This window comes from Hipposideros armiger, unplaced genomic scaffold (genome assembly GCF_001890085.2).
Source record: "Hipposideros armiger isolate ML-2016 unplaced genomic scaffold, ASM189008v1 scaffold_117, whole genome shotgun sequence".
Lineage (NCBI taxonomy): Eukaryota > Metazoa > Chordata > Mammalia > Chiroptera > Hipposideridae > Hipposideros > Hipposideros armiger.
Genome location: NW_017731467.1, coordinates 2,113,739 through 2,126,283, shown reverse-complemented (window position 1 = coordinate 2,126,283; position 12,545 = coordinate 2,113,739). Strand labels below are relative to the sequence as shown.

The following is a 12,545-nucleotide window of genomic DNA, read 5'->3' as shown; positions in this document are numbered from 1 at the left end:
TGCTCTATCCTATATGAGTACGACATATTCAGTAAATACCTGTGGTTTACATTTGCCACTCATAGCATCATCCTCTCTAAATATTGAGTTGGAAAAAAGTTATGACGTATTTTTTGTTTTTCGTTGCAAAAATGCGTCATGACCTTTCCAACAACCCAATAGCTATAATAGAGTTGGATCTACTCCTCAAATACTAAAACCAACATCCTTTTTCCCTTTCATGTTTAATCCTGGTTATTGTAAATATTCCCCACCTGCCCACTCTCCTCCAACCATGTAATCACAATGAAACCATTTCCTATCATGCTCAAATTAGGGAGAAAACCGGTTTTATATAACTGGCCACATATATTAAAATATTCCCTAATTTGATGTAATTCAGATAATGCTGGTAACGAAAAACACCCCTAAAATTCAGTATTAAAAAGTAGACAGAACTAACCTAAATAAATTAAAAAGAATGTACACAGATGGGGCAGGGGTGGGAGACAGATATAACTGGAAGAAACTATGGAGGAATAAAAATCTGGTATTTTCAAATACTATGCCTTTTATCTGCCTAACTGCTTATCGAATTTTTATATAAAAACTAGACGCTCAAAACTATTAACAAAGTTAGGATGGGCGTGAACTCATCGGATTTTATAAATAGACTCATGCCTCAATCACATATTTTAAGGTGTAAACAACCAGGAAAAAAGCAAAACAAACAAACAAAAAAGAATAAAGGTTCTACATGCTTCACTAGCTGATATTTTTTAAAAAGACATTTTTGTACACCTTTCTTATTCCTCATACTCCTATTCCATCTTGGAGGAGATTATATAGAAATAAGTAAAATTCTATAAAGCATATACAAAAGTCAGTCTCATTAGAAATGTTATCCTGAAAATTGTAGATTAAAAGGACTTCTTAAATTTTAAGAATTTTTAAAATTCCAGAAAAACAATTTTCTTTAGCTATTCATATGCTCCAAAAAAATAATACATTTGACAAAATCATCCCATCTTTAATGCAAGTGTGTAAACTGAGTTATCTCTATGGTCATCCTTTTTTGGCTGTAAAATTCTTACACTCAAAATGGACCTTGAAAAAGAGCTAAAGAAATCAATTAACCAACTGTCTTAAGTTGAAGAATCTTGTGTAAAGAGTTTACAAAGCAAGCTGTGGGTACTAAAAAATAAATAAAAATTCAATCCTTCCCCCAAACCCCAAATAATTTGAATATAAAACGTTTAAGCTAAATTAAAGTTTTACTGAAAGAGCCAAATGAATATAAAGTTTTCATTTATATTCAATCATTTTTATAGTTTTGTAATAGAGTTCTTATGTCTCAATACAAATACCTTTTTAAAACTAGCCATTTAGCAAAATATGTATGCATTAGCTAAAAGCTAACAGGAAAGAAAATGTTAACCTTCTTTGTAGGCACGAGAAATAGAATTATCAACCACACTTAACTATTGAAGACTCAAGGTAAAACATACAACTTAAGTACCTGTGGTCCAGCACAGCTGATCTTACAAACATCACAATAGTGAATCTGGGGTGGTTTGGGAGGCTGTTTTGGTTTCAGTTGTTTATTTTGGAATGGTGCTTTTTTAGTAAAGGTGGTCCCTGTCCAGGCAGCTGTTGCAGCAGCAGCAGCAGCTGCTGCCGCCGCCTGCTTCTGTTGCTGCTGCTGCTGTTGGTAGTAGGAGGATGCAGCTGAATACACTGCTGCTTCATAACCTGAATATGACGTACCTTACAAATAAAAATCAAACAAAGATTACGTTACATAATTGTAGGAGGCCAAGTTAAATGTTATGAATTTAAATTCAATAAATTCTGCCATAAAAGTAGGTTTACATGTGCATATTTACAAATAACATATTTACAAATAACATATCTCACAAAACCTAGAAAACAATCTACCTTTTATATAAGTCAATCAACATGTATTTACTCAACCCATGCCAGGTGTGATGCAGGTATAAACAAAGTATAAGACTTGGTCCTTGTCTTCAAGAAGCTTATATTGTAGTTCAGTTGGAGGGATGTGACAGAGTATTTGGTCAACTTATGTGGCTACAGGACCTGTTAATATTTTCCCAAACAGCATTCCTCTGAATATAATTTAGAGTGCTGGATTTGAGAAAGGGTCTTAACTAGGATACTAGATGGGAAAAAAAGAAACTCATGAAAGATTTCACATGCTTGGTGGCCAGGAGGATAAAAGATATAAAAGAGGAGGAAAACACAAAAATTACACCAAAATTTTGAATTCCAGCGACTGACTGATGGGTTGTGCATCTGAAAAAAGTAAGGAGCTGATAGAAGCTGGTTTGGAGAAGCAAGGTGAATAAAGCTTAGTAGAAGTCTGCGATACAGAATTAGGGTTCAGATAAATATATAACACAACAAATAAAAGATTTTGGAATTAGGACCAAATACAATGGGTTTCATTTTCCAAAAGATGAAAGCACTGTATTTTCTGGTTACATGTATGGATTCCACCCATTTCTGTTGTTTAAAGTCTCTAATGAACAAGCACATTAAGCTAGTTGTTGACATAATATGTACTTTTCTGTTCAGTGATTTAGCGATCTATAAATGTTTTCAATTTGACAAAACTGATGAGATTATTTCTAAGTCTACCTAAAAACTGGGAAAATTACCCCTTCTAAAATAAGATCTCTGGAAATTTCATGGACTCCCTATTTATCATATTCCAGTAAGATTTATTTTTTCCCCTCAAGTGGAAATGAATGGGCCAAGAGTCATGCATGTAAAGTTCAAAAGAGATTCCTAGTTGCCAGGATGGCACAGAACTACTGAACTTTTTGGTCTCTTAAATGCAGACCACTATATTGAAAAGTAAACACTAATGACCCACTGACTCCAACATACCTGCATATAGAAGTAAACATGAATTGGAAAGTGAGAGTTAAGATGCATGGGAAATCACAATCATAGGAATCTGAAACTGGACATTTCCAGAAGACAGTAGTTGGGCATCTTCCACGAAAAGCTTTCCTACACTATTATGGCAGGTTATTATATTATGTAAATTCTTATAGATACAAAAATAGAAGGTGTGATAAGAAAACATCTAAAAATTAAAGTAGGAAGTAGGGGGCCGGCCAAGTGGCACGTTGATTAGGAGTTGGCTTGGGACGCCAGCTCTGAGCAGCAGCGCTCTGGTTCGGACTCCACATGAGGGCCAGTGACGCTGCCCTCTACAGCTAAGATGGTGAACAACAGCTCGACATGGAGCTGGGCTGCCATGAGTCACCTACGCCGTAGGCTGCAGTGGGGCTGGCCGGCAGCTGGCGTGAGCTTTCATGAGCTGCCATGAGCGGCCGGCCATTGGACGGCCAAGCGACTGCCTCACCCGGGAAGAACGCAATGATAATACCAACACGGGCCAGTGAAGCAACGTCCTCTACAACTAGACTGAAGAACAACAGGACAGCAACTTATCTGTTCCCCTCCCCCAATTCCCCAATAAAATATATTTTTTAAAAAAGTAGGAAGTAGATAAACATACCAATAATAAGCATATGACCAGATAAAAGACAATCAGAAAACAACTGATATAATTGGTTAAAAGAAAAATTCTATAGATCATTAAACTGTTTACTGATCAATCCTACCAATGTCCTTTATTACTGAAGAATGTGATAAAAGAACCTAATTAAGCTCACAGCCAAATGCTTTCAGATTTATAGGCAGAAACGTATTCAGTTTAAATTTCACTCTTTAAAACACCATAAAATTGTCCAATTAAAACTAATAAAAATATTTTCACATCATTACCAGTTAGGACCATGAGTTTTATATGAAATCTTTAAAATATAGACATTTTCCAAATGAATAGTTGTTCTATATAGAAACTATAAAAATGCCACTTAACTATATAACTTCATGAGTTACATATCAAGAAAACAAAGTAAAATCAGGTCAACAGCATCTTGTAATGCTAAATGACCAAGAATTTTAGTTTTGGTTTTCTTTTGGAGACTCCACGATATAGGAAGCAGTATTCCAGACCCAGTGAAGACTCAGAACAGATCTTTTAAGGCAGGTATTACTATCCTTAATTTACAGATGAGAAAACTGAGGCTAAAAGATTGTGAGGTCCCTTAAACACTGAGATATTTAAACTGCAAAAATCACCAGGTTAAGTTAATATTTATAAAATAATCTCCATTTGCACACATGTAATCTAAAACTAACAAGCTTAGTTATAGCTTACTATAATTATAGTTTTTTAAATGTCAAAGCATGCACTAAAAGGTGGGCTAAAGATTCTGAAACTCTGTTAAAGAACATCTTTAAATCTCCTATGTCTACTACCAAAAACATGTACCATTATTTCCCCATGTATAAGATGCTCCCATGTATAAGACGCTCCTTAATTTTGGGGCCCGAAATTTGAAAAAAAATGTATTACATAAAGTTATTGAACTCAAGTTTTATTCATCATAAAATTCATACAACTCCTCATCACTATCAAAACTCCCAACCATTAGCTTGTCCTCATCTGTCTGATGACGAATCACCCAATTGCCCGTTGCTCTTCAATCCATATCTTCAATTCCCTCTCTAAATCTGGCCAGTTTGCCGACTTGCCTCTCATGGCCTTCTTCTGCCGTGGTGTTTTCAGTAGGGTTTCTTCTTCCCTAGCCAGTCTCGGATTGTTTCTTCAGTTGGAGGAGGACCAAACTTACGTTCAACAGCACAATTTCCATTCACTTGTGCAAACTGGATCACTTTTAACTTGAATTCAGCACTGTACGAAAATCTTTTCTGAGCCATTTCTGGGCAGAACATGGCAAAACGTAATCTACCGTAATATATCAGTAACAGGTGCGAAACAATGAGTGCAAAGACAACAAGCACGAAAAAGCGGGAAATGCAAGTAAAAAAAATCTACAACCACTGTATAAGACGCACCCAGTTTTTAGACCCCAAATTTTTCAAAAAAGGGTGCGTCTTATACATGGGGAAATATGGTACATTTCTTATAAAAGTACAATGGAAAAACAAATACAAGGCTGTGTCTCTAAGTAAAAGCCCAATTTTTGAATGCTAAAACAGTTTCACTTAAAAAGTGCTTTTATTGGGCCGGCCGAGTGGCGCGATGGTTAAGAACTGGCTTGGGACGCCAGAGGGCTCCGGTCCAGATCCCACATATGAGGGCCAGTGACACTGGTCCCCACAACTAAGATGCTGAAAAACAGCTCAACCTGCAGCTGGGCTGCCCGTGAGTTGCCGGCAACGGTGTAGGCTGCAGCCCCTGTGGCAGTGGGTTGCCATGGGCTACCGTATGTAGCCAGCAGCCACCGTGAGCGGCCGTCCAGAAGCCGGCAACTGATCTGCCTCGCCCGGGAAGAGTGCAATGATGGTGCCAACTTGGGCCAGTGAAGCAACGTCCTCCACAACTAGACTGAAGAACAAAACGACAGCAACTTGTCTGTTCCCTTTCCCCCCATTCCCCATCACTGTTCCCATCCCCCCAATTCCCAAATAAAAATCTTAAAAAAAAAAAGTGCTTTTAGTAAAGATGTTCGTTAATTATTAGTAAGGCACATAACTAAAAATCAAAATATAAATTTTTTTTTAAAGATTTTATTGGGGAATTGGGGGAGGGGAACAGATTGGGGAATTGGGGAAGGGGAACAGACAAGTTGCTGTCGTTTTGTTCTTCAGTCTAGTTGTGGAGAATGTTGCTTCACGGGCCCAAGGTGGCACCATCATTGCGCTCTTCCTGGGTGAGGCAGATCAGTCGCCGGCCTGTGGACAGCCGCTCACTGCGGCTCTTGGCAGCTCACAGCAGCTGCTGGCCGCTCACGCTGGCTGCCGGACACACACGGTAGCTTATGGCAGCCCACTGCAGCAGGGGCTGCAGCCTACGCCATCGCCGGCGACTCACAGCAGCCAGCTCCAGGTCGAGCTGCTGCTCACCATCTTAGCTGTAGAGGGCAGTGTCACTGGCCCTCATGTGGAATCGGAACTGGGACCCTGCTGCTCAGAGCTGGTGTCCCAAGCCAGCTCTTAACCAATGCGCCACGCGGCCGGCCCTCAAAACATAATTTTTAAATTTACATTATCAGCGACAAAAACATACCGTTTCACTAGTAAATCCATCATGCTACAAGTCACCATTTAGTATGCACCAATATTCTAGAACTCATTTTAATGAGATAAAAAGAATAGGTGACCTAACTTGTAGCTGATATAAAATTGCAGATCTAGAACACAGACGCGCTAAAAATAATCTCTATGGATGGCAATTCCACACTGTGTATCACATATTCTTCAAAAAGTGCATACCCTTTGATGTAACAATTCCAAATATAGGAATTTATCCTAGGGAAACAATTGGCAAACACACAAATCTTTACATACAAGGAATATTTTACCCAGTGTTCTTTCCAGTTTTTACCTAATATGAAACTAAATGTTTCAAAATAGAAACTTTAAAATATATTACCTCCATACCACAAAATATTATGCAGCCATTAAAACCTATGTATTTCTAAGCATAGATCTTGGTTTCTAAATACCACTGCCATTTAAGAAACCATGGCTCCTTCATAAAATGACTAATTGTTAGTCTAGGGCAGGAAAATCACCAAGTGCATCTGTAACATCTTACTGTGCCAGAAAGGAAAAGAAGTGCTCAAAGCGAAAAGACTCAGGAGCTGGTTTGAAAAGGAACTCATTGGCCACATTTGGAACAATGTGTGCCTCAAAAAGAAAAAAAGGGGGTAATGGATTATACTACATTGAATAAAAAGGAATGAGTCCATAGTAACACTAAAAGAGAGGGGGGAGGGGACTTTTTTATAGAAGAATGCCTAAGAATCACCTCAAGGAATTCTGCAACCACCACGGTCAAATTTGATTCAGTTAAGAGATTTCAAAGGATCTAACACCATAAAGTGAAATGTAGCTGGGTACCGGCCCACAAATTACTTGATTAATTACAAAAGGAAAACGGTATCTTTTCAAGGGAGAGATCTGGTAGTCACCACTTTAACCATGATTATACTTGGTATCATCAATAAGAAATAAACTGACATTTATCACGTGCTCCTGATATGGTAAAATGGAAAAGTTTTCTTAAGACAGTTTGACTAATAACCTGCCAGAATCTAAGCATACTGAAATCAGATAAATCCAGATTGTGGGACATTCTACAACTGGCCTGAACTCTTAAAAAATGTCAAGGTCACAAAAGAGAAGACAAAAATAGGGAATTATTCTACATTAAAAGAAACTGAAATAAACAATACATTACAACCAAACACAATCCATGATCCTTGATTGGATTCTAAATTTAAAATAAAGCACAAATACACAGAAAGCCCAGCCATAAGACATTTGTGGAAAATGCAATAAATTTATTAGATAATATATGTACAATTCCTTTATTAAGATATTTGCATTGTGCTATGTAAAAGAATGCCGTTATTCTTAGAAACACATGCTGATAAATTCTGGGCAAAGCCATGTCATCTGCAACTTTTATATATTGCTGACCCATTAGAAAATGTTTTAAGAGGAGAGATAAAGCAAATATGACAAAATATTAATAACTGATGAATCTAGGTAATGGTATATGGGTATTTATACTATTTTTTTCAACTTTTCTGCAAAATTAACGTTTTCTAAAATAAAAAGTTGGAGAAAAACATACAAGGTGTGATCAAACTATACAATGAAAGTTTAAATTAAAAAACATTTATTACAGTCAAAGACACATTGCCATTAACCCCCCCCTTAAAATACTCCCACTCGCTTCAAACACACTTATCCTGTCATTCTTGCCACTTTCTGAAGCAGTTTTGGAAGTCCTCTTTCGTGAGTGTCTTTAGTTGTGCTATCGTGGCTGCCTCGACGTCCTGAATCATTTTGACTTTGGGGAAGAGCCAGAACTCGCAGTGCCAGATCATGTGAATAAGGTGGATGGGGACACACCACAATGTGTTTTTTTTTTTTTTTAGCTGAGCCATCCTGCCACCTGTTGGCAAGCGCAACAGCATCTCAGTTCGGGCCGGGAATCGAACGGGCAACCCTGTTGCACAGAGTTCGCACTCTTGCGCAAGCTCTTCACCAAATGAGCCACTCAGCTGGCCCCACACCGTAATGTTTTTATTTCACAGAAATTGCCATACCAGAAGCAGCGTGTGACATGGAGTGACATTTGCCCATTTCATGTTAATGCACTGTTTGTGATCCATGATTTACAGCACACTTTTAAACAACCTTCTCTCAACCATAGCTCACACCCGACTGACTGCACTGAACAAGTTGAAACTTGTCATACACTGTTATTAAGGTTCGACGCACCACTTCCCATACTGAAGATCCTTGCCTTTCCGTTGGATGGCACTCAGCAGCAGCATTCGCCGTATTTTGTGATCACAACGGAAAGGCTCCGTGTCACACTTTGCTTCTGGTACGGCAATTTCTGTCAAATAAAAACATTATGGTGTGTCCTCACCCATCTTAATCACCGGATCAGGCACTGCGAGATTTCTGGCTCTTCGCAAAAGTAAAAATGACCATGAAAGGTAAACGTTTTGAATCGATTCACAACACTGAGGCAGTCACTACAGCACAACTAAATACACCCATGAAAGGGGACTTCCAGAACTGCTTCAAGAAGTGGCAAGAATGATGGGATAAGTATGTTTGAAGCAAGGAGGAGTATTTTGAGGGGGATTAATGGCAATTTGTCTTTCACTGTAATACTTTTATTTAAACATTCACTCTAGGGCCGGCTGAGTGGCACACTGGTTAAGAGCTGGCTTGGGATGCCAACTCTTGAGCGGCAGGGCCCCGGTTCGGATCCCACATGAGGGCCAGTGACACTGTCCTCTACAACTAAGACGGTGAACAACAGCTCGACCTGGAGCTGGGCTGCCGTGGGTTGCCGGTGATGGCGTAGGCTGTAGCCCCTGCTGCAGTGGGCTGCCATGTGTGGCAGGCAGCCAGCTTGAGCAGCCGGCAGCCGGTATGGGCTGCCAAGAGCCGCCGTCCAGAGGCCGGCGACCAATCTGCCTCACCTGGGAAGAGCGCAATGATAATACCAACATGGGTCAGTGAAGCAACATCCTCCACAACTAGACTTAAGAACAAAAGGACAGCAACTTGTCTGTTCCCCTCCCCCAGCTCCCCAATAAAATCTAAAAAAACAAAAACAAACAAACAAAATTCACTCTTATTTTTATTATCACACTTTATAGTATGTAAACAAACCACAAAATCCCCATGGAAGAAAAAAGTATAGAAAGAAATGCACTAAAATGTTAATGGCAGTTAGTGTCTAGGGCTAGATGTCCAGTGTTTTAATTTTTTTTCTCCAGTTTCTACAATAGTTTCAAAATAATGCTGTATTATTCATGTAATAAAGCAGTATATAAAGGAAAGGGTATTATCGTACTCATTATTTTAAAGCTAATGTGGACACTAAAAAAATATGTCCACTCAGATTTCACTGAAATAATTCCATTACAGTTATTAACTGGTTAATCAGATCAAGAGAAGCAGAAAAGTTATATCTGGGCAATCATGAATGACAGGTCTAGGAATAACAACAACTTCAATTCATTTCCAAGTGGTTGTCAGTTACCTTACAAATTTACTCCCATTTTTCCCTTTCTTAAAATCTCTTGGCACCCTTACTGCCCAGATAAAAAGACATACATCACAGCAGACCGCAAGGCTTTTTCACACTGACATTTCCAGCCTCGTCTCCTGATATTATCCCATATATGCTGTATTCCAGCCACAATGAACTCTTGTTCCCAAATACTTCATGCCTGCCTAATTGACCATTGTATCCCTAGCACCCAGTATAGCATTTGACATAGGGCGAGAGATTAAAAAATCTCTTGAGAAATTAGAAAATATTTTTTTAATTCAGAAGCTAGGTTTCTAACACTCAAGCTACAACTAAATCAAGAGGTAAGAATTGAAATTGCTCATGTCACCTTAAATCCTGCATGGAACAAGATAAGTAAGGTATTAAGGAATAATAAAATGCAAAACAACAACAAACCATACAATAGTACAAGACCAAGTGTCTACAAAAAAGTAGTAAGTGATTTCAATCACTGAAATACTACAGGTACCCTCAGATGGAAATTAGCAAAAGCACTGGACACAGTAAGTTTTTAGTGATTATACTTGTCCAGGAAAAATATATTATTATTTAAGGAAAGTAAAACTACTCTGTCTTTCTGACATGTGTTACATAACCATTATCTTATGGATGTTTACAAATGCTACCCAATATTTTTCAGATTACTTATTCCTGACAATGAATATAAAGAAACAGCTCCTGAAGAGCTGAAATAAATATAATTTGTCAGTGGTATTCCCTTGTTAGCCTTAAGTTTTCAAATTCACTTGGAAAAGTCAGAAATAAAATAGAATACTAGTAGAATACTGTTATTTTCTCTTATTGCAATGCTAGGCCCAAGACTGATGACTAGCTTTCAAATATTCAATAGAGCATTTCATGTTCTGCTAGAATCTCCTGGCTTAAAAACAACAACAAAAAACCCCATGCAACTTATGGCCCATTTGTCACATTATGCACATTTATTAAAGCCTATCAATTAATTCAATTCTTGCTACTGGGAGTAAAATCTCGGTAGTTTCTAGCAAGTCTCTTTCTAATTTCTTTATTCATTTAAACACTGTTTATCAGTCTTACCAGAATAAGTAACCGCCGTGGTACTGTAAGTAGCACTCTGGGTATAGGATGGCACCACAGTAGCTGCAGCTGCTACTGGCTGTACGGTGGAAGATACAGGATAAATGGAGAAAGTAGTAGTAGCTGGACTCGGTGTGGCTGGTTTTATGGCTGTCACTTGTCGAGTTTGCTGGGCTTGTGTATACTGAGTTGCACCTTGGCTATAACCTGCTTTGGGAGCTAAATTTGGAAAGAAACATCAGAAAATTAGAAGGGTGAACCATTTGTAGCATGCACTTTATTGTGGTGGTCTGGAACCAAACCCACAATATCTCCAAGGCATCTCCTGTACTTACTGTACCCAATATCCTGGAAAATTACAAAAATAGGTATACACATTAACTGTAAATCTGATGCTAGCAATTTCTTCTTGGCAAAAGGGGTAAAATTCTTATTAGTAATTGAACAAAATATAACATTTACATAAATTAATTTATTATCCTGTCCCAGATGCCTTCCTCTTATTTCCAAGAGGAATAAGCTTTACTTTGTAAAGCTTACATCTAACTGAAATACCAGTCCTAATTAAAACAGGTATTAATAAAGTTTTCAGAAAGAGTGTGTGTGTGTGTGTGTGTGTGTGTGTGTGTGTGTGTGTGTGTGTGTGTGTTAAGGCGAGTCAGTCTACTTGAGAGTTATGGAGATGAGAGAGACTCCAAGTATATATTCCAATTCACAGTAAAAATTTCAATGTTTCATTATATAGAACTTATTCATATACTAGTCATCACATTTTATTGATTTATCCACAGTGAACTTCAATATAATTCCAACTCACAAGGTGCTACTGACTTAATTCTTAACCATCGCGCGCCACTCGTCCGGCCCGACTTAATTCTTAAATGTCAATAACTTGAGTAGAGCTATTCTTAAATGGCTACCATTAGTGTCTTTCTGTTGCCTTTGATCATATTCAAAACCAATGTATACTTTAAGAATCTTAAGAGCCTTATCACTAAATTAATAATTAATCACTTATTAATGATCATTAAAGCATGAAAATGTAATTCCTGAGAAAGCCCCAAATATCAGAGGGCCGAACTCATTTTATGCTCAATTAAGTAAAGGTAGCTTAAAAAACTGCACTTAAGAGTTTATACAACTTTATGAAATTTGACCCACACAATACACAGATGAGGACATTTTAAAAGAAGAACTAATGTCCAAGACCTGAATGACTTACAAAGTCACATAGTCGATGTCAGAATTCAGGCTAAATCAAGCTGACTCTTAGATAATGCAATCTAAGCACAGTTTAACCTTGATAATTAACCAGAAAGTTCACTACAGATTGCTGTACTCAAAAATCATTAGAGATGAGACTAAAAGTCAGTCATTATAATTCAAAATACTTTTAAACCACTTATAATAAGGAATGCATAAAATCTTAGAACTAGAAGTACCCTAGTGTGATCTGGGTCAACTACCTCATTTACAAATAAGAGATAAAGAGAGGTAAAAATCATTCGCCAGTATTAGAAGTCAATCTTACTCTTTCCTAACCCAAGGTTCTACTCACTTCCTCAATGGTCCTTCAAAAATAATTAAAATAGGGCCAGCCGAGTGGCGCGATAGTTAAGAACTGGCTTGGGATGCCAGAGGGCCCCGGTTCGGATCCACATATGAGGGGCCAGTGACACTGCCCTCCACAGCTAAGATGCTGAACAACAGCTCAACCTGGAGTTGGGCTGCCCGTGGGTCGCTGGTGATGGCTAGGCTGCAGTCCCTGAGGCAGTGGGTTGCCATGGGCTACCGTGTGTAGCCAGCAGCCAGTGTGAGCGGCAAGCAG

General features: G+C 38.3%; 1 protein-coding gene across 4 annotated transcripts in view; it reads right to left on the bottom strand.

Annotated features, from left to right (window-relative positions):
• Positions 1-12,545, bottom strand: part of ZFR (zinc finger RNA binding protein) — a 77,984-nt gene that overhangs the window by 43,088 nt on the left and 22,351 nt on the right. For all 4 annotated transcript variants that reach the window (XR_002124636.1, XM_019647882.1, XM_019647883.1 and 1 more), the window contains 2 exons: positions 10,718-10,936; positions 1,499-1,746 (listed from right to left, as the gene is read on the bottom strand). Coding sequence is in view for 3 of the 4 variants with exons in the window: in XM_019647882.1 (XP_019503427.1) it covers positions 1,499-1,746; positions 10,718-10,936 (467 nt within the window). In the remaining variant the exon portion in view is untranslated. The remainder of the gene's footprint in view (positions 1-1,498; positions 1,747-10,717; positions 10,937-12,545) is intronic.